Source organism: Conger conger, chromosome 10 (genome assembly GCF_963514075.1).
Source record: "Conger conger chromosome 10, fConCon1.1, whole genome shotgun sequence".
Taxonomy (NCBI): domain Eukaryota; kingdom Metazoa; phylum Chordata; class Actinopteri; order Anguilliformes; family Congridae; genus Conger; species Conger conger.
This window is the reverse complement of record NC_083769.1, coordinates 35,769,814-35,797,262: the sequence shown is the minus strand read 5'-3', so window position 1 is coordinate 35,797,262 and position 27,449 is coordinate 35,769,814. Positions and strand designations below refer to the sequence as shown.

General features: G+C 43.8%; 2 protein-coding genes across 4 annotated transcripts; one reads left to right on the top strand and one right to left on the bottom strand.

Moving 5' to 3' along the window:
* Positions 1-871: 871 nt before the first annotated feature.
* On the top strand, positions 872-19,865 carry LOC133138807 (proline-rich transmembrane protein 3). 3 transcript variants are annotated; one of them, XM_061257869.1, is made up of 5 exons: positions 872-1,060; positions 7,298-7,443; positions 10,179-11,212; positions 11,337-11,456; positions 15,559-19,865. In XM_061257869.1, the coding sequence occupies exons 3-5, from the start codon at positions 10,273-10,275 to the stop codon at positions 17,568-17,570; spliced, it is 3,072 nt and encodes a 1,023-aa protein (XP_061113853.1). In that variant the 5' UTR covers positions 872-1,060; positions 7,298-7,443; positions 10,179-10,272; the 3' UTR covers positions 17,571-19,865. The 3 variants fall into 3 exon arrangements, with proteins under 3 accessions (XP_061113853.1, XP_061113852.1, XP_061113854.1); XM_061257868.1 differs by lacking the exon at positions 7,298-7,443; XM_061257870.1 differs by lacking the exons at positions 872-1,060; positions 7,298-7,443 and adding an exon at positions 9,884-10,022.
* Positions 19,866-20,193: 328 nt separating this feature from the next.
* LOC133139525 (cytosolic sulfotransferase 3-like) lies at positions 20,194-27,424 on the bottom strand. Its single transcript, XM_061259098.1, has 8 exons — positions 27,404-27,424; positions 27,033-27,171; positions 24,581-24,709; positions 23,774-23,874; positions 23,389-23,515; positions 21,826-21,923; positions 20,444-20,618; positions 20,194-20,337 (listed from the first exon to the last, which is right to left on the bottom strand). The coding sequence occupies exons 1-8, from the start codon at positions 27,422-27,424 to the stop codon at positions 20,225-20,227; spliced, it is 903 nt and encodes a 300-aa protein (XP_061115082.1). The 3' UTR covers positions 20,194-20,224.
* Positions 27,425-27,449: the final 25 nt, after the last annotated feature.

Sequence of the window (27,449 nt, the reverse complement as noted above, 5' to 3'; positions counted from 1 at the left end):
GGATGTATGTGTAAAAAGTTGTTCTGTCCCTTTAAACTGAGATGCTGCTTCAATGCAACGCACCTTGACACACCTATGTGATTCATAAAGGGGAGGGTAGGTGGGGGTGTATAGGGTAGGATGCTGGCTAGGAGCAAGAGCAGGATATGACACAGTGAAGCTCAGCCGGCCTTTCCCGTTCTGTTTCCCGGAGCGCAAGAGTAGTGTTTCACCCAGAAGTACAGTAGCCTACTTTTGGGTGAAATTCTTTGCTCCCAGAACTCCACCAAAAGGCACTGACTTCAGGCAACATTCTACATCTTGCCTACACATATATAATGCATTTATGTACTTATTTTATTGTCTTCTTTTAGTATTTGCCTCAACATGTTAAATTGACAATGGCATGAGGTGCAGAAGATGTGGATGTAAGCCAAAAGTAGTTACTGGGTTTGGCTTGGCCTTCTGCCTTTGAGCAGGGCTCACTTAATCTGCTCAACAATATTTGATAAGTAATAAGAAAAAGACATTATATATATATATTAAAAAAAACACCCTGGATATAGCCTAATTGAAGTGGCTAATGTTATGTGGAATACTCTGCAGTAGTGGTAGGAGCCGGCTATATGCTATTGTAGGCTACACTCATGCAACCTTTTTCTTTGGACGTTAACAGTATACATTTAAACACAGCATTTCCATCGAAATTAAATTTTGTTGTATGTCATTCAAGTGTAGCCTACGGTAGTATGGATATTGGTCGTTGTGTAACTACAACTGTCATAGGCTATTGGCTGCGATCATGTTGATCCGCATGTGAGTGAGTCAGCGAGGGAGGGAACGAGGAGGGGAGCAAGAAGGGGGCGTGAATTAGCTTTTGGTTCGACTTGCAACGAGAGGTAGTAGCTAAAATATTATAGTATTATGGCAGTGACAGAACAATCTCATCACGCATCCGTTTTCCAGAGGCAGCGAAGCAGGTGAATTGAGGAAGCTAAACGCACGGATTAAAACGAATGCTTAAAGGTGTGACGGAAGCAGCGTATCATTGCCTGTCGACGAGGAACGATACAAAGCTAAGGTAGATATTGAATTATTCTAAACTAACGACACTGCTGAGAAAATGCATTGCATAAATGGAACGTAAATAAGAGAAGAACCAAATGTTATAATATACAAATACGATGTTTTTGCAAATACAATACAATATTTTTCTTTTTGTATTTATCAGCTCTTATTAGTAACACGTTATCTTTGTTGATTGTAACGGTAATGCTGATTTAGGTGCAAGATCCTGCTCTGTGTCAGTGAAATGGTATGACTATTCCTGATCCCTACGCAATTGTAGTCCTATTTTTGAGCAATTAGCCTACACTAGCCCTCTCTGTCGGGGTAATGTGACATAATGTAACCTGGACACGTCTTTACAGCAGCACTGAAACAAAATAGGCTCACATAGCATGCTTAGATGGGGGAATACGGTGAAGCCAGAGGCACGACTCGGAATGCTTGCAGAGAAGAGTGTTTTTGGACAATAAGCAATTGAGCATACGATACGAGTCCTCCAGTAGCCAGACACACACGTGACCATAGGAACACAAGCTTTCAGTAATTTTCAGAGGCTCCCTATTGCACCCTGTCCTTCTGAACAGTAAAACTGGCACAACCATCCTACCCAGAAATAAGCTGAAGAACGACAGATTGAACTCAAAGTGAGGAAGCTTTTTATGATTATTGTTATCATTACCATGTTGCACTCGGAATAGGATATTTTTGCCTGGAGCAACAAGTTGTCAGAAAGAGGAGAGTAGGCGTGACTGAGACCTATTGATTGAGAAGCAAGCTGGCAAGAAGCAGTTGGACACTGTGAGCTTTTGCTTGCTGTGTGTGTGTGGGAGCACTGGCAGATGTGTGTTGAGCCTTGGGTCAGGGCCGTTGGAGAATCTGGATCCACCTGTTTTTCATCCCGAAAACCACAACACCAGGCCCTTCCCACAGGGGAAAACTCAGGTGAAGGCACCTCTTGAGTTTAATGTCTTGGTTTTGCATGAATTTCCTGAAATTCATAATAGGATATGTATACCATGACACCAAGTTCAAAGCATTAAAACGGTCAATTATGATGTAGTGGCACCCGATGTATTGACATTTCTCAGAGATATCTCTTTTATATTGTAGACAAGGCTTTCTATAAAACCATGTTTTATAATACACTAGCACTGCCTAAATTGACATGTCCAAAACCACTGTGTGGGGTGACCCATATGCTGCTCATCGTGGGTAATGGAGGAATTCTCTCAATTAAAGTGGTGCCTGGAGATACCCAACCTGTCAGCAACTGTCAGCTGTCTGATAATCCTTCATATGCCTTCATATGTTTTTTAGTATTTTTTGCTTGGGTCTGTCTATGACACTATGACACACTGCTCATGTTGTATGTTTTTACATTTTTTTATTTACCGATCTGCCCTGGATCAGTTAACTGGCTGATAATTGATCAATTACTTGCAGAGAGAGCACAAAGGGAAATTATTCTAAAATTGTCAAACAATAATGAACACAATTATGATAAAACTGATACTGAGGTGAGGTAGCCTGTTCTGTGTCTTAGCTGTGCCGTGAAGCAGAAATGTACAGTATGGGTGCATGTATATATGTGTGTCTGTGTTTATGTGCAAGTGTGTGCCATGGGCATGTGTTTGTGTGCCGGTTTGTGTGTGTGTGTGTGTGTGTGTGTGTGCATGCATGTGTCTGTACATGTACATGTGTGCATGTGTTTATGAGAAGGTGTGACTGTGAGTGTCTGTCTAAGAGAGAGTGAGTTGATAGTGAGCAGAGACGCTGGTATGTTTACATTCCTGCACAGCAGAATCTTCATGGTCAGAAGATTGCCTTACCTCTGCCCTATATCTCTGACAAACACCAAATACATGTGTACTGGAACTCTATGCACTTCAGCCAGGTTTCTCCTCATATCTGCTGTGCAGCTGTAGGTGTCATTCCCATGTGGCTACCTGACACATGTTTATCCCGTGTTAGTCCAGAGTAGACATGGCCAGCTCTTTTCATAGCCTGAGATTTATACTGAGCGTGTACATAATTTTAAACCATGATAGAGTACAGTGCACGTACAGAGAGGCTTATGGCATTGGTTTAGCCAATGTGAGGCTGTCGATTAGACACACCGACGACTGCACTGACTATTGTAGATACACTGCAGGCACAGAAATAACGTGTTAATGGAGATGAATCGCAAACAATATATTTACACTGTAAGTGTAGAACAGACACAAATAATGCAGAGATATATGCTACGCTGCACTGTGGAGAATAGACACAGGCAACAGAGATTTACAGCCGGCAGGATTGATAAGGCTCTTATCCGAATGGGAACCTGATTAGCCCTTTGAATAAGGCAGCCATGCTGAAGCGTTCCTGTCGGCCTGTTTCCAGTGGCCTGCCAGTACAGTTAAGGCATGGAGGAGATGGATGAAGGAGGGAAGGCAGACATTTTTATTATTGGCTTGAACTGCCTGTTCTTTTCTGTGCTGTTATTTTCTTTCTCTCGTGCTCATATTTTCCCTCCTCCTCCTCCTTTCACATGACAACCCTCTGTCCTCACTTCTCCCTCTGACTTTCTCCTCCTCTCCTCTCCGAGTGTCTGTTCTTACTCCCACTCTCTCTCTCTGTCTAAATCTCTGCTCCCACTTGCACGCCTGTGTTCTCTGCAGAACGGTTCTGTTGTGCTTTGTCTCAGCAAAGCCTTTTTAACCTCTCACTTTCCCTGGCTGTCCTCTATATTATCCCGTCATCATTTGCTTTTGTCAATGTCCTTCTTGCATCCTCTGTGTCTCAGTGATAATTCACAGGGCACTGAGGGACAGACCTGATTCTGTCTGTAAATTGGATGATCACTGGTACATATTGTATGAGCATAGACCAAATGATGGAAAATCTTTTCCATTTTTCCAAAAAGATTTTGACCAGTTCTAAAGGTGAAGCATAGCCTTCGACGGGCTCCCCAACAGACACACGCATGCATGTGTGCACACACACACCTCACACATACACAGTAGCATATTATCTGCTTTTCTTTTTCTTTCTTAGTAATTTTACAATAATCCAATATTAATAATATTGCTCAACATTGCTCAGAATTCAAGATGTTTCCTGTATTGGGATTTGATATTTGAAAAATGGACAACATACAGATCACTTTCATCCAAAAATAACCATGTCATTTCTTGGAAATCTTAACCGAACTTGCAGGAAATTCATAGAATTTTTCTTTCTTCCTCTGGAATTTTGAGTTGGACAACTTGTGTATTTGTTGGTGAGTGTGTGTATTTGTGACTTTTTGTGTGTGTGTGTGTTTGTGTGTGTGTGCATTTGCAGGTGTGTGTGTTTGTGTGTGTGTGTGTGTGTGTGTGTGTCTGTGCGTGTATGGATGTGGTTGTGTGTATGGGTTGGTGAGTGTGTGTGCTTCAGTGTGTGTGTGTGTGTGTGTGTGTGTGTGTATGTGCACCCTGCCCTCTAATTATGTAGAAAGTGAATGTTTTTCTTCTCTGGCTGACTCTGTGAGTGAGGCCTGGACTGAACTGAATGAAAATAAGTTGAAGATGTTTATACAAATGATATGTAAAAGGCAGAATAACACAGAAGAGATGGCAAAGTAGTGGGGCGGAGCGATGTTCATTGCAAAACTGTTGACTTGGTGTTACATTATTGGCTTGATAGTAACTTTGCCCACAGCTTGTCTGTAAGTTGGCCGCAGCAGTGGCATTAATGAGCTGAACTGTGCCGAAGGTTGGAGCAGCAAAAACACATACTGTACGAGCGTATATAAATAAAACACGGGACACCTGAATGAAACATCCCTGCCTGGTTGCAACTCTACACAGAAAAAGTCAAAGTAAAAGTACCTATGTAAAGCCTGTTGCAGGGGTGGTAGTTGTAGAAATAGCCCTACTTTCTCATGGGCAGAGGAATAAAAGAGTGATTGTGAGAGAATAACGGTGGCAGAGGCGCAGTGTGCCAGCTCACCCATCCGCACTGCCTGTATCTCCTTTTGTCCCTGCAGGCAAATTTCAGTTAAAAATAGACCCCATAAGTGCACTTACAGCGCATAACCTCACATTCACAAATTATCACGCGCACAGACTCTGAAACACTTCCACACATTCATAGATGTGTACATACACAGTATTGATACTCATATTTGTATACAGACAGGCATATTAATTATGTCCTCATTTACTGTTTTTGACACTAATTTAATAAGACTTATATTTGAGTCTAACTCAAGGCATTTTCGTGATCTTGGCATGCCAAGCTGTTGTCGTAGCCTCTGTTGGGACACTCCTGAACCCCCATTGATGGGAAACCCTGCCCCCTCTGACACACATGCTCTCACTCCCATACAGACAGCTGCACACATTCACTCTCATACAAATACTCAAGCACATTGACAAGTGTAAGCTTGCTGGCTTTAACACACTCGCTGTCTCTGTCAGTTCCTCAAGTCCGTCTCCCTCCCTCTGTCATACCTACCTCTGTATATCCTTCACTACTTGTAATCTTTACGCCTTTAAGTGAATTTTATCACTTCTAATCCTTTCACATCACACCTAAAGTTTGGATTAGAAATGCTGGCATACAGACATAAGAGAAACTGAAAGAAAATAAAGACGAAGACCAAAAAGAAAGGATTAAAATTATAGGTAGACAGCAAAATAAACAACAGCAAATAAAGGTGATGGTTTGATAGTTTGAATGGGAGTGATTACACCTGGATTGGATTGTGTTAGACCACTATCAAACAAATGATGGAAATGCCAATGTCCTGTAATGTCCAGATTTAGACATGTGTCACCCAATACAGGCGCAAACATTTAGCACAGAGGTGGTGCAGCTGTGAGCTTCTATCTCTGGCCTTTGCTCTGTTCTCTCCTCCTACTCGACGTATGGATGAGAATGAGCAGCTGGCCGAGAGTCAACAGAATCAAGAATTTTCCAGAATAAACACAGAATACCACACTTACAAACACATACACAGACATGCTTTCACACACACACACACACACACACGGAAACGCATGCACACGTGCACATGCGCAACTGCGTGTATGCACACACACACACACACACACACACATCTGACTGGCTGACTGTATTAGCATGTGCAGCTGACTCATGACAGTTTCTGACTCGCACATTTTCAATTACACTTCTTGATGGACTATCTGACCTACGGGAGGGGTTCATGGATATGAGGAGATGTTCTGTTAGGGATTACGCCAAATATGCTAAAAATGTCTAGTTTGCTTCTCATTGGCCTCCACTGGCTTCCTATTGCCGCACGCATCCGTTTCAAGGCCCTAGTGTTGGCATTTCAGGCTGCTAAGGGGACTGCCCCACCTTACATACAATCCCTGATCACTCCCTACTCCCCAGTTAGACCACTCCGGTCTGCCAGCTCTGATCGCCTTATGGTTCCCTCTCTACGTGCACCTGGCGGTCAAGCTGCACGTTCACGCCTGTTTTCCGTTCTGGTTCCTCAGTGGTGGAATGACTTGCCTACCACTGTCAGAACAGCAGAATCCCTCCCCCTATTTCGACGCAGACTCAAAACCCACCTTTTCAAACTCTACCTTAGTCCTCCTTCCTGATTTCCCATACCCCTCCTTTCTGATATCCCTATCCTTGTCTAACCCCCCCCCAAAAAAAAAAAAAAAAGCACTTCTGATGACAACTATGTTTAGAACAGCATTTCATGTGTATTTTGCTAGTTTCTGGATGTGATGCTTTGACTTATGGTAGAACCTATGCACTTGTAAATCGCTTTGGATTAAAAGCGTCTGCCAAATGACTAAAATGTAAATGTAAAATGTAGTTTGCGAACACAGGGCTGGCTATATTACGTCCCTGTTTAGAAGTATAACAGTGTCATAGCTGTTTATCTCACTTTAAATGCTAAATTACGGCATAACAAAGAAACAGATCCAGTGCTCTGTGCTTAATTGCTTAGGTCCGTCTATATGTCTGAAAGGAGAGGGAGCCAGCATGCCAACGTTTTCCATCGGTTTCATGATTTCTACTATCGGGGCTCTTCACTCTTCAGCATATTGTCATCTCTGTATTAAAATTTAGTCTTTTTAGTCCCTTTTTTCTATGTTTGTCTCTCATTCCTGCACACCTGTACACTCATGAGCATGCTTGACTGAGTATGTATCATGCTTTCCTCACTTTTCTCCCCTATTTGGAAAGCCCTGCGGTGTATATGTCTACCATACAGTGACAGCCGCCTCTATTGATTCAGGAGAGAACAAACGAGCACACGTCCTCCTCTCAAGAACTTGATCTTGCTGATGCTCCTTGTCACGCCACGGCTCACACAGACCGGAGTCACACAGACGAGAGTCACGGCTGAACAGGCGGATGTGCGGGCAGCCCATTGAACAGCTAGTGAGTCACTGCAGTCCCAGCTGACCAAAACCCTCCTGTCCCTAATGATGCTAGACCAGCTGCCAGCCTGCAGGGCTGCTGGAGAGTATCGTCATGTTTAACAAGCTCTTACAGTTATACGATCACAGCCTGACTTAATGTGTTTCCTAACATATAATCTGAATAAAATGTGCCTGTGCTCTCAACACCAGTGTCTGTGTGTAAGGGACAGTGTGTGTACATATGTGTGTGTCTATATACTGTATGTATGTATATGTACGTATGTATGTGTGAGCAGTCTGTGCACTGTGCATGTGTGGATATACATATACAGTATTGGCATACATTTTTGGAACACCGTGCTTAAAGAAGTTTTATTTGTTATTTCTCAGAACCATTTTCATCTGTAAAAATGGGTTCAAAACAGTTATCTTCTTGACCATGTGTGGGAACAAAATTGTGACCATAAGTAATTGTGAATTAGACCATTGAAAAAAGTACAAAAGCAAAAAAAAAAACACAATTGTAATTATGTCTTCATTTTAATTTTTTGTTGATATTTAATTCATTTCATATTACATGTATTATGCCAAAAAGAGAAATGTTGCAAAATATTGCATGAATAATCAAAATCTGTTTATCAATGCAGTGTTTTCATCATTAGTGCCAGTACTGTTTATGTTTGCCTGTATTGATGAGTGTACCCTATGTGTGTGTTCCAGTGTGTGCATAGGTTTACTGTAAGTGTAGTCTATGTCTGTGTTTGTGTGTGTGTGTGTGTGTATGTGTGTGTATTTGTGTGTGTACATGTGTTTGTATGGACATACTGTGAGTGTGCTCTGTGTGTAGGTGTGTGTGTTTGGAGAATGACTCACTATCGATTAATTTCATATTGCATTTATGATGCCAAAAAGAAAAAGTGTTGCAAAATATTGCATGAATAATCTAAATCTGTTTATCAATGCAGTGTTTTCATCATTAGTGCCAGTACTGTTTATGTTTGCCTGTATTGATGAGTGTACCCTATGTGTGTGTTTGAGTGTGTGCATAGGTCTACTGTAAGTGTAGTCTATGTCTGTAAGTGTGTGTGTGTGTGTGTGTGAGTGTGCGCATGCGTTTGTATGGACATACTATAAGTGTATGCTCTGTGTGTTGGTGTGTGTGTGTGTGTGTTTGGAGAATGACTCACTGTAACTGAACACCAAACCTCTCCACCCCAGTGCGTTGCCACTAGGCTCTCTGGAGGGGCTTGAGCCTCGCCCTCTGTGCTGACTGACTCAGCACACTCCTGAACAGGCTTGCATTTAGACCTGCCGTCTGTGTTCCTCCTCTCCCCGCTGCCTCTCTCTGTGCTCCTCCTCCTCCTCTGTGCTCCCCCTGCTGCCTCTCTCTCTGTGCGTGCTCCTCTGTATTCCCGCCTTGGAAAGGGCTGTGGAAAGTCTGCTTGCTGGTTGTTGCGTAATCCATTCCCGAATTATGCTGAAATATTTTTCCATAATTTTTCCGCATATCATTCTCTATTATAAACTGACATTTCCTAGTGCTGGTAACCATGTATTTGGCTGCGTATATGAAAAGCAAAATGATGTATTATTCCCCACCTTATACTGGTGTACTCAGCTCTCTTCCTGAAATGAACTGGAGGTTTGCACAATGGAGTAGACAAAGTATTGTCGCTCAGTAGGGCTCAAGTAGGAAGGCCTGTAGCGTAGTGGTTAAGGTAAATGACTGGGACCCGCAAGGTCGGTGGTTCTAATCCCGGTGTAGCCACAATAAGATCCGCACAGCCATTGGGCCCTTGAGCAAGGCCCTTAACCCTGCATTGCTCCAGGGGAGGATTGTCTCCTGCTTAGTCTAATCAACTGTACGTCGCTCTGGATAAGAGCGTCTGCCAAATGCCAATAATGTAATGTGATGTAAAAGTAGGACTCTTGGTACTCAAAAGGTTACAGACTTAGGTTTAGGGCCAGATTGCAGCTTTAGTCTTGGAATGTGTGACACTGGATTGTGGTCCGGACAGTTTGAAGCTGTTTATATACACAGGACAGGTCGATAGGCTGCCTTGTTCTCATGTGAACAGAGACTGTGACCAGTCTTCAGTTTGGAACATCCCTCTGCGTAGAAACCTGAAAACCTGCTCACCTAGTGTCTCAGCTTCCTCATTGTGACCATCTTACCTGAGGCCAGATTAACCAGAGCACCCACTGCCTCATGATAACTTCAATATGAGCTGCCTCACTAATTCCTGCTTGGTCTGACTAATCCTTGGCCCAGTGATGTGCCCCGTGGTCTGAGAATAAATCACAATCATGCAAGTACTGACTGAGCCCCACAAGCTGATGGAAAATCAGACGGAAGTGTTTGCCAGGGAGGGAGGAGTTCGGTAGGGAGGGTTCCCTCAGGACATTGTGGCTGATTGAAAAGCCGCAGTCCACCTGGCTTTCCAGAAGTGCTCGGCTCAGTAAGCTGCAGTGAAAGGCAGGGGTGGCTGGCTGAACGTGCTGTGGAGGAACTGCATTTCAGGCTGGAGAGGGAGGGGTGCTGTTGCAGTGGTGCGATGAGTCTGAAAATACAGGCTTATTTTTGAATTCGGAGGAGAGGTAGAGGATATAAATAAACAAAATTGATTATATGGATTGTGGCACTTGGCCACCCAGTAGCTATGGTAACCATGATATTTGCTACTTCATAGTAACTGTGGTATGCAGTTAGAGGATAATAATTTTGCTCTTCTGTTTCTGTTTTTCTTTTTGCAGGAGCTCCAGGGTCTAGTTTGAGGAGAATGGTAGAGATCAGAAGGGGGGAGTGCTAAAGAGTGTCAGACGCTGCGTTGTTCGGCCGACAACAGTGATGGCGCAGCTCCTCCTGCTCTCTCTCCTGGTTGTCTCCATCCAGCAATCATCTGGCCAGGTGGTAGTGAGCTCCTCCTCAAATGAACCCGGCCCTGTCCCTCTGCCAGCCTCACCCGCAGATGCACTGTCCCCTGCTGAAGTGAGCCCTGCTACACATTCTCCACTCGACGGGAAAGATGGTGAAGGATTGCCTGGAGTTGATGGCAGTGTAGGCCACAGAGCAGGGGATGAGGCTTTTGGGGATGAAGAGATCTCAGATGTGGAGGTCCCGGCAGCTCTCCCTAAGAAGGAGACACAGGTACAGGGGAATTCCAGCATCACTGACCTTAAGGACACCGAGGAAACATCTCAGGATTCAGATGTTTCCTCCTCTCCAGCCGACCCAAAGAACATACCCATCAGCACCACAATCCCCTCCCTGCTACACCCTGCCAGCTCGGTCAGTGGAATGGGCCAAACTCAAATTCCCTCTGCCAGCACTGTAGGGTTGCCTGTGACTGTAGACCAAAAGCGGAGCAATGCTACACAGGAAGCTACTCCGCTCCCATCAGCCAATACCAGCTCAGACCACACCCGCTTTCCTAACTCCACAGTAAGGGAGGAGGTGGTGACCTCAGGCCAGGCTGGGTGGAGACCAGACAGAAAGGCAGAAGAAGAATATCAGCAGTTGGCTGGGTCCAAGAATTCAACCATCACCCTGACAACACCTGGGGAAGGACGGGCCTATGTACAGCCACAGGGCCAGACCACATCTGACGCTGACTCTGCCATCGCAACCAAAGCACCTACAAGCCCAGCACCAACCCGGGTTCCTCAGCCCCTTCCTTCCACCCCCTCACCAGGCACACGGTCTCCTGGCCTCCAGAGTACCACGAACATGGTGCCAACAAATTCCACAATCACGCAGCCCATTGTCAGCATACACAGGGCTGGAAAAGGTGAGAATCCAGGCACTTACACTTACTGTTACTCTGATCTGCAAGAGTTTCACCTTTAAAAATGCATTAGCCAGTCGTTTGATCTGTCTGACAGCTATGTGTCTCTCACACTCTTTGTCTCCAGATGAAATGTCAGTGCACAGCACACCCAAGCTCCAGCAAGCAGGAGGTCCTACCACAACCGTGACACCAGTGACACCCTTGAGGACCACACTAAACACAACCCGCCTACAGGCAAAGACAGGTAGGAGCAGGAGAAGCGGTTGTGTGTCTTGGTGATATATGGCTTTATTTATGCTGAGGAAAACCATGAATATGAGTTGATTTACTATGATGAACACACACACACACACACACACACACTCAGCTATGATGAAAAGCAGAAGATGAAGGGGTCTGGAATGTGGCGGTGTGTGATATAAGAGACAGGAGAGGGAGAGAGAAGGGGAAAGAGAGAAAGAGAGAAAGAACTGGGAGTACCCAGGCTAACTGAATCCATATGAGCTGGGGGAGGAGAGATGGTGGCAGAGAATATGAAGAGAAAAGGAAAAACATTTTGAGGGCCATAGTGTGCCACTCTTCAAGGTAACAATGGTTTTGAATATTTATTTTCTTTCATTTTATTTCATTGGTGCATATTAAAGAAGTACATTTTAGTTAGTATTTTGTTGAGTATTTTCCTGTACTCCTCTGGCTTTGCCACTCCCTCCCAGGTCAATGAGAGGTCATTCTGCTCATATTATCAGATACGTGTGTGTGTGTGTGGTTGTTTGTCTATGCACAGACATGAAGGTACAGGTGTGTGTGTGTGTGTGTGTGTGTGTGTGTGTGTGGGGGGGGGTGTGGGTGGGTGGTTGGTGAGTGGGTTCACATTATCAAAATAACTGCAGTGGTGAAACCTGAGCAGCACATCTGGGTTTTGTCTGATCCCCCACTGCAGACTTCCTCCTTACTGGGAGTGGAAAATCTTTTGCACAGCTGAAGTGAGTCAGGAAGTTAAACAAATGTCATTACTTGCTGGCCCATCACTCATTCACGGTGCGTTTTCTGGGTGAATTCCTATGGAGCTGTTTAGTGGCTGTACCGGGATGAGAGGACGGATAGTGGGGAAGACTGACTGTTACCAGCTGTCATCATTTGCTTAGTCCTTTGAATGGCGCATTCTGTCATCCGTACTGGTTCATATCCCATGTTTTACAGCCTAATGTTAAATCCTGAATTCCTTTGCATATGTCTGTTTGAGTGAGCTGGCTTTAAGGTGCTGTACGTGTGTGTGTGTGTGTGTGTGTGTGTGTCTGTGACTCAGTCATGAGCGTGAGTGTATGGGTATGTGTGCACTTTTGTGAGCTCATATGTTTGTGTTTCTACGTGCTCTTTCAGTGTCTGTTCTTTTTTAACGTATGGGGTGATTTCCAGTGCAGTTTCCATCTCACTGCTAGATCAGGGCGGACGTTTACAGGCTGCTGCTGTTCAGAGCAGAGAGGTCAAGTGTATGCACCATAGTCTAAGTCTTTTTACATTTCCCACAATGGAAAGTTGCCTGGCAAGTGCTGCCGTCTGATCCTGCTGCAATAACACCAAGATTTATTCAGTATTTTTGGAGCATGGACAGCAACATAGAAAAGAGGAGAGAAAGAGAGTGAGAGTAAGGGAGAGCGAGCCTTGTTTTTCTAATTTTGTCTGCACGGCTGCCATTTGTCTTTCTTTTTTCTCACTTCCTGACAGTCCACCTCTTTCTCCTACTGTTCTGTCTTCAGTCTGATTGGTACACAGATTTAGTAGTTGTGTTTGTTTATACATACATTCCATGACAGAAAAGTCAAAAAAAGTTAAAATCCCTCATACATACATTGCATACATTCCTTAATATTTGTTGGATGTTGGATTTTTTTGTGAAACTCTGAATACAGAAACATGTTATAATATTGGAAAAATACTGTGAAACCAACTGTTCTAATCTGTAGGCTTTAGGTAAGAAAAACATTTAAATCAGACTAATGTTTACATAAGCCACTTTGGTCCTGGGCAGCCAGCCAGGGGTGGTCTGCAGTGGTGTTTTAATGAGGAGAATGTGTTGGTATTTTCAGGATTCTTGGTGCTTCCTGCGGTTTCTAATCATGTGGGATAAGAAGCGGTCTATTGTGGTCGGTTGTTGACAGGCGTGTTGATCCGGTCCCTGCTGTCAGGACCCCTTTATCCACCCTGAACACTCCCTCCTCCCTCACCCCTTGCCCCTGGCCCCCCACTCTTCTCCCCCACCTGTTCTCCTCCTTTCCTTCTCCCGCTCTAACACCCCCTCCTCCCACACTGTCTGAGGTTTTCCTTTCAAAAGGAGCTTCTGGAAAGGTTTAGGAATCATGTGGTTCACTTTGTACCTCAACATTCCTGTTACCCCTTTTCTTCTCCCTCTCTCCTTTTATAAAAAGATTTTGGAGACAAAATATTGAGTGGAGGCTTAAGAACTAGAAATATGTGTGTGTGTGTGTGTGTGTGTTAAAAGTCACAGAATATATACTATTCAGCTATGTAAATATCATATTAAATTATCACAGAAATTTAAAAATAGCGTATTTTAAATAAATCTAATCCACTCTTGCACAAGTTCACAAACATGCAGGGAGTTCTTTGGACCAGTAGAGGGCAGCTCACACCAATAAAGCATCTCGAAATAGAGAGGGAGCCAGTCCAACCTTTATGTTGCTTTGGTTTTAAAACATCCTCAACATTATAAAAGCACTATGCAAATTACCATGGATGTCATTCATGGTAAAAATGCACTAAAAATTAAATTCGTGAAATCGTTCCATAAAAATAAAATTGATTCATGTTCTTGCCTATATTCATTATATAAGTATAAGTAGCTTTCAGGAGCGTGGGTTAGGTGTTTTTGGTTGGACGACTGGTACATCCTGTGTGTGCATGTGCGAGTGTGCTGTCTGTACACGTGTGTATCATTACCCATACTTATACCCGTGATCAAGGAAAAGGTTTATCTGGAAAGTTCAGGCCATTTTTAAACACAAAAGTGGACTTAAATTTCATATATCTGATTGAGCTATTCATAGTACTGAAGTGTCTTTAATATGACCTAAAATTGTATTTAATCACTTCAGTGTGTTCCAACCGTTCTTTAATGTCTTCCACATCTGGTAGGCGTGGAAGACATTAAAGAGTAGGATCATTCAGCCATGTTGTTTTGTGAAGGAAATGACTTCACTGATGATCAGATTCCAGGAGCGATGTGGAAACAGAAGACAGAAATGTGATCACGGTGTCTGGGCTGTGGTCAGTACTGTGTGTGCTGATTGATCTGTTAATTGTCCAGCATGGGCAGCAGGGCTCTGTCAGATGTGGTCTGGCCCTGTGGCAGGAGACCTCACTCTGGGAGGTGTAGATGTCTTGTGTGTAACTTGATGCCCTGGCTTGGGTGGGAAAGAGAAAAGTGGAACGAAATGGAATTAATGGCATAGATGGGAATAAACAATAATAATATAAAAACGAGAAAGCGAAGCAGAGGGAAGGGAAATCATTTCTTCCTAATAGAGGCACGATTGCAATTGTTTTGTTCATGACACAGTAAAACCTTTTAAAAGATTTGACTTTGAATGCACACACACAAACACACACACACACATGCACACCTTCCTTCCTGAAAGCTACTGTCAGTTTATTATATTAATGTAGGCAAAAACATTAACAGATTTTTGTGGAAAGATTTCACTAATAAAAAATTAGGTGCATTTTCACCATGAATGACACCCATTGTAAGTTTTTTTTTCTAATACTGAGGTTTTAAACACTAAGCAACATAAAGGTTGGACTGGCTCCCTCTCTATTTAGAGATGCTTTATTAGTGTGAGCTTCCCTCTACTGGTCCAAAGGACTCCCTGCATGTTTCAGAACTTGTGATTGTGAAAGGAGCAAGAGTGAATTCGATTTATTTAAAATAAGCTTGTTATAATTTAAAGTTTAATGTATTTTAGGGAACATTTTTTGGGCTTGCATACCATTAATCCATAAAACCATGAAAATATAGACTCAGAGGGAAAATATTTGTATTAACAAGCTGATGTACAGGTCTACCTAATAAAGTGCTCGCTGAGTGTATAATAACCAGCCTATACAATTCTTAATTCCTGCCACTGGCATTAAGTATGTATAATATGGTAAGTTTGATTCTTGATTATCCTGATATAATAAAGAAACATGGGCATTGGCTCTTTAAAATTATGTTAATCTTTTCATGTCCTAGCCTGAGTATGTTTTCCAGTTGAGCAGCCTGTAAGAGAAGAGCTGAATGGACAGTAGAACAGTAGATCAGTCGCTCTGCCTCCCTGTGTTTACAGAGCAAACCAGCAGCCCTGCTCTGAAGATAGGAGAGCGCCTTGAAGAGGAGTCTGTTCAGAGGAACACGTCGGGCCCATTAGGACACCCCTCATCCTTCGGCCCTGCGTCCACCCCGGCCCCTAGCCCCCGGGAGCCCTGCGTCTCTGGACTGGGCCCCTGCGTGGCCTGGGCGGGCCCTAACGGCACGGCTCTGCTGTGGGGGGACCTGCACCACACGCTGTCCTTCGCCTGGGAGCTGCACGTGTACGGCACGGCTGGGCTCTTCCTGCTGCTGGCGGCCGGGGCCCTGCTGGGGCTGCTGCTGTCCCCGGGGCTGCGCTGCCCCCATCGCGGCTGTCTGGCCCTGGCCAACGGCCTGCTGCTGCTGGTGGGGGCGCTGCGGGCCGCCCACTTCTTCATCGACCCCTACGGCTCCAGAGAGGTGCTGCCCCACCCCGGAGTGGCTGCCCTGTACAACCCCCCGCTGGCCATGCTGGTCTGGGCGCAGGCCGCCCTGGCGCTGCTCTCTCTGCGCGGGGCCGGCCTGGTGCTGCTGCCCCCCGGGCTGCAGCGGCTCCCCCTGGTGGCCGTGCTGGCCGTGCTGCACTGCACGGTGCTGCTGGGGGCCGACCTCATGTCCCCGGCGCTGTCCCCCGCCGTGCTGGTGGTGCTACAGACGCTCTCCCTCTCCTGGGGCCTGGGCTTGTGCCTGGGCTTCTTCTTCTACGCCTTCCCACACCTGCGCCGCCCCCCACCCCCTCCCGCTGCGGAGGAGCCCGTGTCCAGGGTCGAGGGCTGGCAGGAGGGTCAGCGGACGGGGCGGGTGCTGGGCCGCGTGCTGGCAGTATGCGCGTGTTTGGGGGCCCTGTGCTGCGGGCTGCATGTCCACGCCACCCTCTGGCTGTACGGCCTGCTGGGGGACTGGCGCCGCTTCAGCTGGGCCTGGTGGCTGGTGCACTTCTGGGCCCGGCTCTTGGAGCTGGCCTGGGCCTTCTCTCTGCTGCTGCTGGCCTCCTGGGTGTTCTGGAGGCCCAGGGGCCGCAGGGGGGACCCGGGCCTGGTGGAGGGGAGGATCGGGGCGGACCTGCCTTCTTCCTCCTCATCCTCTGCCTCCATGCAGAGACACACCTGCTGGGCCAAGATTGTGCAGAGCCTCCGGGGGCGCCCGTGCCGGAAGTCGGAAAGCAACGGCGTGGGAGGAGGCGGCTCGGGGGAGCTGCCCAACAACTGGGCCGGCCAGGAGCGCCCGGGGGCCGATATCAGCAAGAGCCTGATCCGAAACCGCGAGCCGCCCGCTCCGTCGCGCAGCGTGAAGGACAGCAACCGCGCGCGCAACCAGAAGGCCGGGGCCAGCAGCGGCTCTGCGGGCTCCCTGCTCAGGCTGCACTCCCTGGGCCAGCCCCCGCAGCGCTCCCTCAGCTCCAGCCTGGACCGGGCCAAGGAGTGGGCCCTGGAGAAGGAGTCCGTGCTGTCCCTCAACGACTTCGACCTGCGGCCCCCCTCGCCCATCGACCTGAGCCGCAGCATCGACGAGGCCCTGCACAGAGAACATTTGCTGCGTGGGGGCAGCCTTTTCAGGCCCCTGGCCCTGCCTTCCCCCCCCTCCCCAGGGCCGCGCCACCTCCCCCTGTCCTCCTGGCCCCGACGCAGCAGTGACCCCCACATCAACCTGTCAGACAGCTCCAGCAACCTGTCTCCAAGGCACACGGGCAGGACAGAATTAGCTGCTCCATTAGGGGGCAGCGTGGCTAGCAGACAAGTCACTGCACCTGCCACACCCACTGACTTGAGCGGCAGGCTGGCTGCTGACAGCAGCAGCAGTGTTCCCTCCTCCGTTTCCTGCCCCACCTCTTTCCGCCCCTCCAGGACCCCTGTGCCCCTTCTCATCACTGCCGGGGAAGACACCGAGCCTTTTATGGCGGCGGAAGCACCAGTTCCAGATGTGGAAAAGGGAGCTGGAAGCAGCAGCTTTCTGGAGGTTAGCCGTCAGGAGGACTCCACCAGCGTGAGCAGTGACATCATTGACCTTTGAACCCTCAGACTTGATTTCATTACGTTCCAGTCCAAATTTGCCAGTCAGGGCAGAAAACAATGAAAACAAAAATACATACAATATTGAAGATCTAATAAATCAAATATCTAAGTCAAATTAAGGCGCATACATGAAACAGGTTAAAATATCTATGGGGCTAATTTATCACCCTTTGAACCTGACATCCAGCTGCATTCTGGCTGTATGAACAGTGATCAGTAGCCACAGACAGCTCACTATTGGTCACAGGCTGTGTCTGAGTCCCATGCCATAGCTTCACCATATCACTGTCACTTAAGGGGTCACAGATCTCATAGACTGAATTCAGACTCTTAAAACTCCACAAGCTACAGGATTCCTCTAAATAGTCAGGAATTGGCTACAAATAGATTCCCTGTGCTTAAGCCAAAAGGACATTAATGTATATTTGTGGCCCGTTGATGGAGCTAAGACCATTCTGTAATGTCACTTCTGAAGCCTGCATTATGTACATTTTGAATGAGCCTGCAATGCACTCTGAACCTGAGTATGTGATGCTGTGTTCCTGTACTCAGCTTCTGTGGTCCTGTACAGATCTGGCCAACACTATGCATAGCACTGGACATTTTTTGCCAGCTTTACCATGTATGGTGCATTCACCCACTTTATTGTATGCCAAACTCGGTGGAAGTGGATAATTTATTTTATTCCATCTCATTCCACCCTGAAACTTTTCCAAGTTTCTAAGAAAGCAGAGAATGACATACCACTAGATGAAAGACATACCACACACACACACACACACACACTCACACACTAAAGTGTATGTGCCATATGTGATGTCACTTTTGTTGGCAGTTAAGCTGTGTTATTTTTTTTAGATGAAAAGTGGTTGTGGTGCCATTATAATTTATGCTGGGAATTCACAGCTGAACATTTTTGGTACTCAAGTACTCTGGGGTCTCAAGATTCCCCTTCAAAACACTAGGACTGCATTGCCTTTTAGTGGCAATACAACTGTCCCACTTAGGCATCTGAAACAATAGGAGGGAAAGCACACTGACCAGAGTAACACTCAGCAAGTGAAACTATAAAACTCTCCTGTAAGTAAACCTAGAAAGAAGTGGAAACGAGTGGACCCATTCAAAACTAGAAGCTGTGAAACAAGACATTTGTGAAACATTTGTGAAGCATTCACCTTACCACAGTCTATTCAACTTCCACCAGCTAATGAGAAAAATGTATTAACTTATTGAGGTATACAAAGAAAATCAATACGGAGCAAAATCAGCTATATGTCAATACTGTAGATTGCAGAGTAACTTCTTGTGCTGCTAAACAGTTGAAGGACTCTATAAAACAATTTTGATTCTGACAATTATAATCGCATATTATATAATGTATTGCCAATTAAGAAGAGCATAGGTATTATACTTTATAATGCACTACAGCCTAAATGTTTTTAATAGTGAAAAAAGGCAATAAAATGTAAGATTATGTAAAAAGTTTATTTTTTACAAACTTGTAAGTATCGATATGCTCTAAAAAGTACAAAACAAGTTCTGTGAATGACAATCTAGAGCCACTACTGCTCTCGTCCTTTCATGTTTTAATGGTTTTTTGTGGGAGGAGTCAGAAAATATTGAAGGAAAACCCGTGATCCATGTCTTTCAAGCAAGATCCTGCACCTACGACTGTAAGTGAAGTGAGGATGATACCAGGGAAACGGGCACTTGTACATATTTATCCCGGTGTAATCAGACATTGTCATTGTTTGCATTTTGTCAGACAGGCCTGCGTGTATTAGCACATACAAGCCACAGCCGCCCTGCTGGACCTGACTGAAAGACTCTTTTTCCCATAGTGACTAGGTGCTCCACTATTCCTCTTGTGATGGAACTTGTGTGACCCTGTGGTGTGAAGTGTCAGGATCTATAGTGCTGTGTGAACATGAGCCATGGAAGTCTATTACTGGTGAATTTGGTTCAGTGAGTCATTGCTGTTGTTCTGTTACCGTGGCAGCAGGGGTCGGTCTTCCATCAGTAATCATAGCTATGAAGATTGGGACCACGCCGTTCCTTCTGTCCAGACGTGCAGTGTTGTGACGCATCTTCTTCATTACTCTGTGAACATACTCTTATTCCATACTCCAGCGCCGTCAGATCTTCATTTTTTTTCTCTCCAGCTGTATTTCTGTGCATATCTGATTTCAAATAAATTTGTGGAATCTGATACTTCTGAGTGCATTTGCAAATCAGTGTAAGTGCAAATGCTTACGAACGTGTAAATAAAGTACATTATAAAGCTCGTTCACAAGGTTTGTAAAGATTCTTTTTTGAAATATAGTAAAAAAATGTATAATAAAAAGTGTATATTGTGCAACATGAAGATAGCTTTTTGAAATGAATATTGTTGAAAAGTAGGTAAATAACACAAATACCTGTAACTTTTCAGAGATGTTCTTATGAATGAGTATTTAACCAATGTTTTTAGTCCAGACCTGATGTCTGCCTTCTCAGTCTGACCATGTTCAAATACATTATTTATCACTCTTTAAATCATAGGATTCTGTGCAACCTTATCTGAAGTAAATTTTATTACATTTGCAGCTGACCCTTGAGCTGCATATGAAACATCACCTTAACCAGCTTGGTTCCTGGGTGATGGACACCTGCCTAAATCTCAGTCCGGAACAGCAGTGTGGTATTCATCATCTTCTTCTGGTACTCTTTGTCAAACTGTTCGTTCTGATACACAGTGAAGTGATTCTTCCAATCGCCAACTTTCCCTGAATGAAGAGGGAGGAAGAAAGAGCATTAAAGATACAATATTGGTAAAAGATGTGAAGAAGGAGGCAAGAAGACATCACTCTCCATACAACTGTCTCCACCAACCTTTTCGCATGAATGGAGAGATTTTGAAGTCCAATACATCGATAGTGGAGTAGTTAGTCATGCGGTTATTCTTCATGGCATCAAATCCCACCCCTTCTTTCCCCTGACGTCTCTCCTCCTCAGTTGGGCACACACCCAGGAATGAGCACACACGGTCCAACTCCCGATCCATGTCCTTCAGGGACAAACAAAAACACTTCAAGTCTATGTATGAAAGTGAACAATCAATACTTGAGAAAACAAGCCAAACAAATTCAAATATATGGTGCGTCAGCTTCCAAAAAAATAGAAAAATGGAAGCCTACAGTAAAAAACAAAAAGTAGATCATTAGCATTTGGGCAACAACCTTTTCAGCCTTTTATTTGTGCACATTAAAGAGAACATGTCTTGTCAGTGTCTCAAAGCACCCTACTGAGCATGTCAGAAGATTTCTGAAAATGTACATATCCTGTGCCAAGAGCGCATAGGTCCTGAGGACACCACAGGAAGTGATCACAGGCAGGACACCACAGGAAGTGATCACAGAGCTGGTGCGAGCAGGTGCAGGACCAACTGCAGCAGATCCACTCTTTTAAAAAATCGAAAAGCACTAATCCATAAAGCATGACACATTCTAGTTTACGTAAAAATGTAATTATAACAGTACTGGGAAAATGCCTGGCCTACATACTATTGTTGGTTGTGAGGAGGATGTGTGTGGGTGCTGCTCTGGGGACAGACTGAAACAGTTGATATCCAATATATACACTCAGTGAGCACTTTATTAGGTATGTATTAGATTTTTTAAAACGTATTAACTCTTCTACTGCTGTAGCCTATCTTCTTAGAGGTTTGATGCGTTGTGTGTTCAGAGATGCTCTTCTGCATACCACTGTTGTAGTTATTTGCATTATGTCACCTTCTGGCCTAGTCTGGCCATTCTCCCTGAACCTCTGTCTCACTGGATGTTTTTCCATTTTTTACACCATTCTCTGCAAACTTTTAACTTATTTTCTTATTTTCCTGTGATCCCCCCAACACCTCAGTCTCCAGACTTAATTTGCATGAAAACCTGTTGCGTGAACTGGAGAGTACAGTCCCTAAGTGCAAACCCAATGATGTGCATGGTGGACTGGTCAATATTTGTTTGTTTTATTTGGGAAAATGTAAGACTTAGTTTGATACCATTGAATCACATTGAAGCACAGTAATTTTACACATGTTGCACAAAATAATGTTTATGTCAATTTTACAGTATTAGTTTACAGTATTTTTGTACATATTTTGTGCAACATGTGTAAAATTCCAGTAATTCTGGACATGTGTGTATGTATAGTAGCTACATAAGTTATGTCAAAGACTGCTGGGCAGCATGACCTTGACCATGACCTGCAGTTCTTACCTCTGCTAGATCTTCGTAGTGTAGATAGAGGAGTTTGGAGTAAGCTTGTTTTTTCTCCCACCACCCTTTCACATGGTCATACCAGGAGCCAAATAGCACTGGAAAACCAAGGAGGGGAGTTGAGTATAATACAGGGTCACATTGTTTCATTGACTCCAGCTCATAAAGGGACAGATTTACGTACATGAAGCTCACAGTGCAAAATACGGCCTGACCAGAGTATGTTGGTGCGTTCGCAGTCTGTGTGAAACAAATGTCTTTTTTACAAAAGGTACATCTCATTACACAATCAGCCAATGGGACTGCCTACAAACTGCATATTGCATAAGAGACAGATCTTCAAAAGTGCAGTTAAAACAGGTGCAGGACAAAATGTGTATGTATTCAAGCTGTGGTGGCTATTTTCGTTTGAATCAGATGCGAGATGTAACATTGCAATGAGCTTGACTATTGCCGAGATATGTTGTGTGGGAGGTACCAGAACATCTTCTATTTCTGCCAGAAGTGTAATCATTTGTATGGCTGGGTGTTTTCTCTTTTTTAAAAGTCCCTTTAATTCCCCATTTCTTTACTGTGATTGTTTTGGAGGATAACTAATCAAAACAAATACACGCTCTTCCATGATGGAAAAAAGCAATTAAAAGCAGTATATCATTGCATTTAGCCTACTCATATTTTTTACTAGCGGCAACACAGATTTTTTAAAACTCCAGATACAGTCACTATGGTTGAGCATGTTATTTCAGTCACTTCGCACTGCTTTGCATGAGATATTGGTTAATTTAATAAATTATTTAATAAATACTCAGCCTTAATTATTGCTCCCCTGCAATCATTAATATTCATTGTTAAAAATCAGTTTGATCATTTATTTCTCTGGGGGTTAAAATAATGTGATTCTTGTTGCATAGATTATTTCAGTGCATCTTCAAAGCCGAGATCAGTGTCTTGCGCCTCGGTTTACGCCTGGTCTATAGAGGCAGAGAAATTTCACGCACAATTCCACCCTCGTTAATTGCGTAAACTTCAGTAAATTCAACTGAATACACAATCAGCCACACTTATAATATCTCCGCCCTTTATTTGCATGAGCCACCCTTAAATGCATATGCATTAAGGACAGAATTGCATCTTGCGATGACTCGAGTAGATCACACGCATACTGCGGTTCTAGCTCCGTGCGCCAGTTTGATACATACAAGGCATGTTTCCTGGGCAGAATGCATCATATGTGCGCCTGGAAATCATCGCAAAAGGCTTAGTACATCTAGCCCAAAGTATTGCAGCCTTATGTGGTCTGTGAAGGCAAACGAATACTGTGTCAGTATCCTGCTGAATTAGGTCCTCTCAACCTGGAGGAACAGCAGTAATCCAGTTAAATTGTACCATTTGAGTACAACCAATTTCATACAGTGATTAATTTTCTCACTCATCCAATCACATGCACACATCACTTTGCCTTTAAACCTACAGTCAGACCTCCCCTGTGCTGCTCATTGCCTGCACTGCTTCAGTGAATTTAAACTTAATTAAACAAGAAAAATAACTCCTTCCCACACTCACATTTTCCCTCCTGGAATCTCTGCAGGTAACTAGTCCAGTCTCCTGGCTCAGGCTGCACACTGTTCATTCGGTCAAAATGAAAGTAGGACACAACATCGTCCTTGGCGTTGCGGGCTACATAGACAATCTGCATAGAGTGGGAGTTGAACATTTATATGACATGGAGTGAAAAGCATGTTACAGACAAGAATGTTTAATCAAAAACAGAGTTATAAAGTTCTGTTAGGACAACTTTCAGATGGAGACTGAAACCTGTATGTAGCGTTATAATCCTTACAGGGAAATAGAGAATGGATAGAGAGAAGCCCTATCATTCCAGAATAGTGCCTAATAAAAAATATATACATCATAAATCATAAATGATGAGCCATGAGAAGTCACTTACCCTACAATTTTGTTCCCAGAAGGATTTAGGCACAAACTGAACTGGAAGGTGGGTTTTAATGAGGCGAGGGGATGTGGTCATCTTATCTGCCAATTCTACACCTGTATGTGGTGAAGTTTTACTTTATTACACCTACTTATTCATGTGATTATCTAATCAGCCAGTGCAATGCATACAATAATCTAGATATCTGTCAAAAGCTTCAGTTAATGTTCAAATCAACCATCAGAATGTGGAAAAGAATTTGATCAAAGTGACCGTGGAATGATTGTTGGTGGCAGGTTTGATTTTCACGCACACTAGTCTCTAGAGTTTGCAGAGAATGGTCCACATTATTATTATTTTTATACGCAGTGAGCAGCAATTTTGCAGACAGAAATGCCTTGTTAATGAGAGAAGTCAGAGGAGAATGGCCAGACTGGTCAAAGCTGACAGGAAGGTGACAGTGATGCAAATAACCACTCATTACAACAGTGGTATGCAGAACACACAACGTATCATAACTCTAAGTAGATAGGCTATAGCAGTAGAAGTCTAAAAAATAAGTCCCTAATAAAGTGCGCGGTGAGTGTATATTGGACAGACTAAAATATTGTTACCTACTACTCTGGTGCAAATGTACATTGTGTTGTTCTAACCTGACTAAAATGTGAAGATAAAGAGGTCAAAGACAGGTGTGCTTAAAGAAAAGTTCAGACAGAGCAATTTTTCTGAAAGTTGTGTTCACAATGAACTAACTAAAATAGACTTTAGTATGTTTGTTTAGCTGTCTAATTTGTCAGTTCTGATCTTAAGTGTCTCAGTGACCTTTGGGACGATAGGGGATGCAGAATTCCAGGAATGGGGCTCTCTCATAGATGGGCAGGGAGACCCCACGCTTCGGGGAAGACTTCCCAAAATACAGAAGGTCCAACATGTGGGACACCCAGGTTATACCTGAGAGAGGGTAACAAATAGATAAATATCAAAACAGTTCTGAAATACATAGAAACCAAAGGCACAGTGATTAATACAGGCAGATGTTAAATATATATCATTTTAATGAAATTCCATTAGAACTAGGGCTTGAATTGTTGAATATGGGGAGTCCAATAGCTCGGTCTATGTATCCCAACTGTAAGGCCTAACATTATGTCAATTATGTGAGGGAGTAATCTACTGTGGATATTGACACTGGGTTAACAATTATTGGAGGCTGGTCAAGTTTAATACAGTAGCTTTGTTGTACGTCGCTCTGGATAAGAGCGTCTCCCAAATGCCAATAATGTAATGTAAAGTAGCCAATTCCCTGAGGTAATTTTACAATAAAGCATTATTTCCAGCATAATGTTGGAAAGGTCACGCCCACTTTATTAGGTAAACCTTTCTTGTACTACGTAGGACCTCCCTTTGCCCCCAGACCATTCATATAGATAACACCATGCAGTTTCATGCCTGCAGATTCATGCTGTGACCACCACATTGCAAAAGTGCTCTGGTGGACTGTGGTGGTCATTGGAGTACACTGTCATGGTCGGACAACCATCTTGAGAAGCCATCAGAAGATGGATAGACTGTGGCCATAAAGGGATGCACATGGTCAGCAACTGCAATAATTCTCAGGTAGGCTGTGGGAATCAACCCCTTAAGTGTCACTGGCCCAGGCTAGTGAGGGGTTTTTATTTTGCATTCATTCCCGTTTTAACAATGCAATCACTATGGTAACAGGATATACTGTTTGAATGAGTTAAAACTCATGGTTCTAACCTATTTTAAGATGCCATTGCTTTAGCAGTTCCTTATTTTGTAACATGTGGGCAGCAAAACGAGTGTTCTTCATTTTGAAAATCCATTTACTACACAAAATAAGGTAATGTCAGTGTGTCCTTTTCACAGCAAGGGTCCAGTAAACCAAATGCATAATAATGTAATTCTAAAAACTTGGAGAAACATCAATTGAATGTCCATTGTTTACTTAAAATTTCTCATTTATCATTGCTGTCCGCTTTGCCACTGTATACTTCTACAAAAATACTTGTACATATGAATTCTATTTCCTGTGTTTTATATAGGCTGCAACAATGGTCTTGCTGATGTTATCTCTGTATGCCTAACAAACCTGGTTAACCTTAACCACAGCTGGATGCTGAATCACAGGTAACTTGCATTACCTGTGGTTTGTTTCTAAATGCTGTTTCAAGATCTTTATTCAGTAACCAATGTACTATACCACCAATGACACCAAACTCTTTCCCACAACGAGCTATCTATACAGACCCATGATCTATACAGTACTATTTCACCTCAACAGTTCTGGGAGCATTCCACTGAGGTGGCAGAATTGCACAGAGGCAGCACAATGATGGGACTAATAGTCCTGTATTCACAGGTCTTTTCATCTAGCCTGGCTGACCCTGTGTCAACATGGTAAGCACAGCCTTTTCGGGTCTGCAGAGAGGCACACTTATGTAAAATGCCCTACATTATGTTTTCCTAAAACATTACATTTCCAATGTTGTTAGGCTTTCATGAAACAACACGCCATTTTTTTTGCCTGTGTAACAAACAGTAGCATTTTCAATACGGACGCTGAGACTGCTAAGCTTTGGCAAAACCAATCCTCGGAATGTGTAGGCTATCGTTTGTTTTGTAAATCATTCTGTTTTTTTATTACCAATCAATGGGCATTATGCCACTGACAGAATTTAAAAACCTAATTGAGGAAATGCACTCTTTGTGCATTTCATTTGAAAGTATAAATGTAATATTTCGTTTTGGTAAACTTGATTTGGTAAACTTAGTAAACTTGGTCCAGTAAGATAATGTAGCCTCATGTTTTCATGTTAATTGGAAGTATTTTAATTATTGATTAATATCTGGGTAACTGAAGTCGCAACCTCCCTGGCAAGCTTGTTTTATATTTTGAAAGAGTATTGTATTCACAAAATCAGACAGTCAGTGACATACTGTTCTTGTTCCCCAATAAGCTTAATCCAAATAGCCTCACTAGGCATGAGTTTTCTTGCACATTCCACACCCAAACCTTTCTTACTGGATCTGTCCTTCCAAATAAGTGTACACTGCTCTATATTGTATTCATAACCAATGACAAAAAACAGATATACACATAACAATATACATTTAGACCCAATGAATGAAATACATGGAATTTCAATTCCTGGCTCAGCCCCAAATGTATTCAATCCTCAGGCATATTTCAGTGATATATCAGAGAGACAAGCAGGCAAATAGAATGAAAGAGATAAACAGATGGACAGACCTGCTTTGGGATATGTTGCAATGAGAATATCAGTAGGTTTTGCCTGGAAGTTCTGCACATTGTCCCAGTTGTCAGCGTAGTAATGGGTCATTGACACACCATGAAAATCAAACAACTCTGGACGAGGGTCCAGTACAGTCTGAGAGAAGTGGAAATTGAAAACAGAAACAATTTAATATTAAAAATACAGTAGCCAAATGTACCACACACCTACACACACCACCTCCTGGCACTGACCAGCTGGTATGTGCACAATTAGAATCCCCCCGGTCTGCAATCTCAACCACCCCCCGGATACCTTTGAGCCTGGGTGGGGACTCTTTCACTTCATTTTGTGGCAAAGGTTTCTCACAGAGTGATAAAATACCTACTTCTTGGTCCGGGTTGGCCATGCTGTTAGGGCTGAGCTGAAGAATA

What these genes read in the sequence shown, in the direction of transcription:
- LOC133138807 (XM_061257868.1), top strand. Translation starts at nt 10,273, where the DNA reads ATGGCGCAGCTCCTCCTGCTCTCTCTCCTGGTTGTCTCCATCCAGCAA. An exon ending in CATACACAGGGCTGGAAAAG is followed by an intron (nt 11,213 to 11,336) that starts GTGAGAATCCAG and finishes CTTTGTCTCCAG; the next exon opens with ATGAAATGTCAGTGCACAGC. An exon ending in CCGCCTACAGGCAAAGACAG is followed by an intron (nt 11,457 to 15,558) that starts GTAGGAGCAGGA and finishes CTGTGTTTACAG; the next exon opens with AGCAAACCAGCAGCCCTGCT.
- LOC133139525 (XM_061259098.1), bottom strand. Translation starts at nt 27,424, where the DNA reads ATGGCCAACCCGGACCAAGAA. An exon ending in TGGCCAACCCGGACCAAGAA is followed by an intron (nt 27,172 to 27,403) that starts GTAGGTATTTTA and finishes CACTTCTCTCAG; the next exon opens with ACTGTACTGGACCCTCGTCC. An exon ending in ACTACGAAGATCTAGCAGAG is followed by an intron (nt 20,619 to 21,825) that starts GTAAGAACTGCA and finishes TTGTCCCTGAAG; the next exon opens with GACATGGATCGGGAGTTGGA.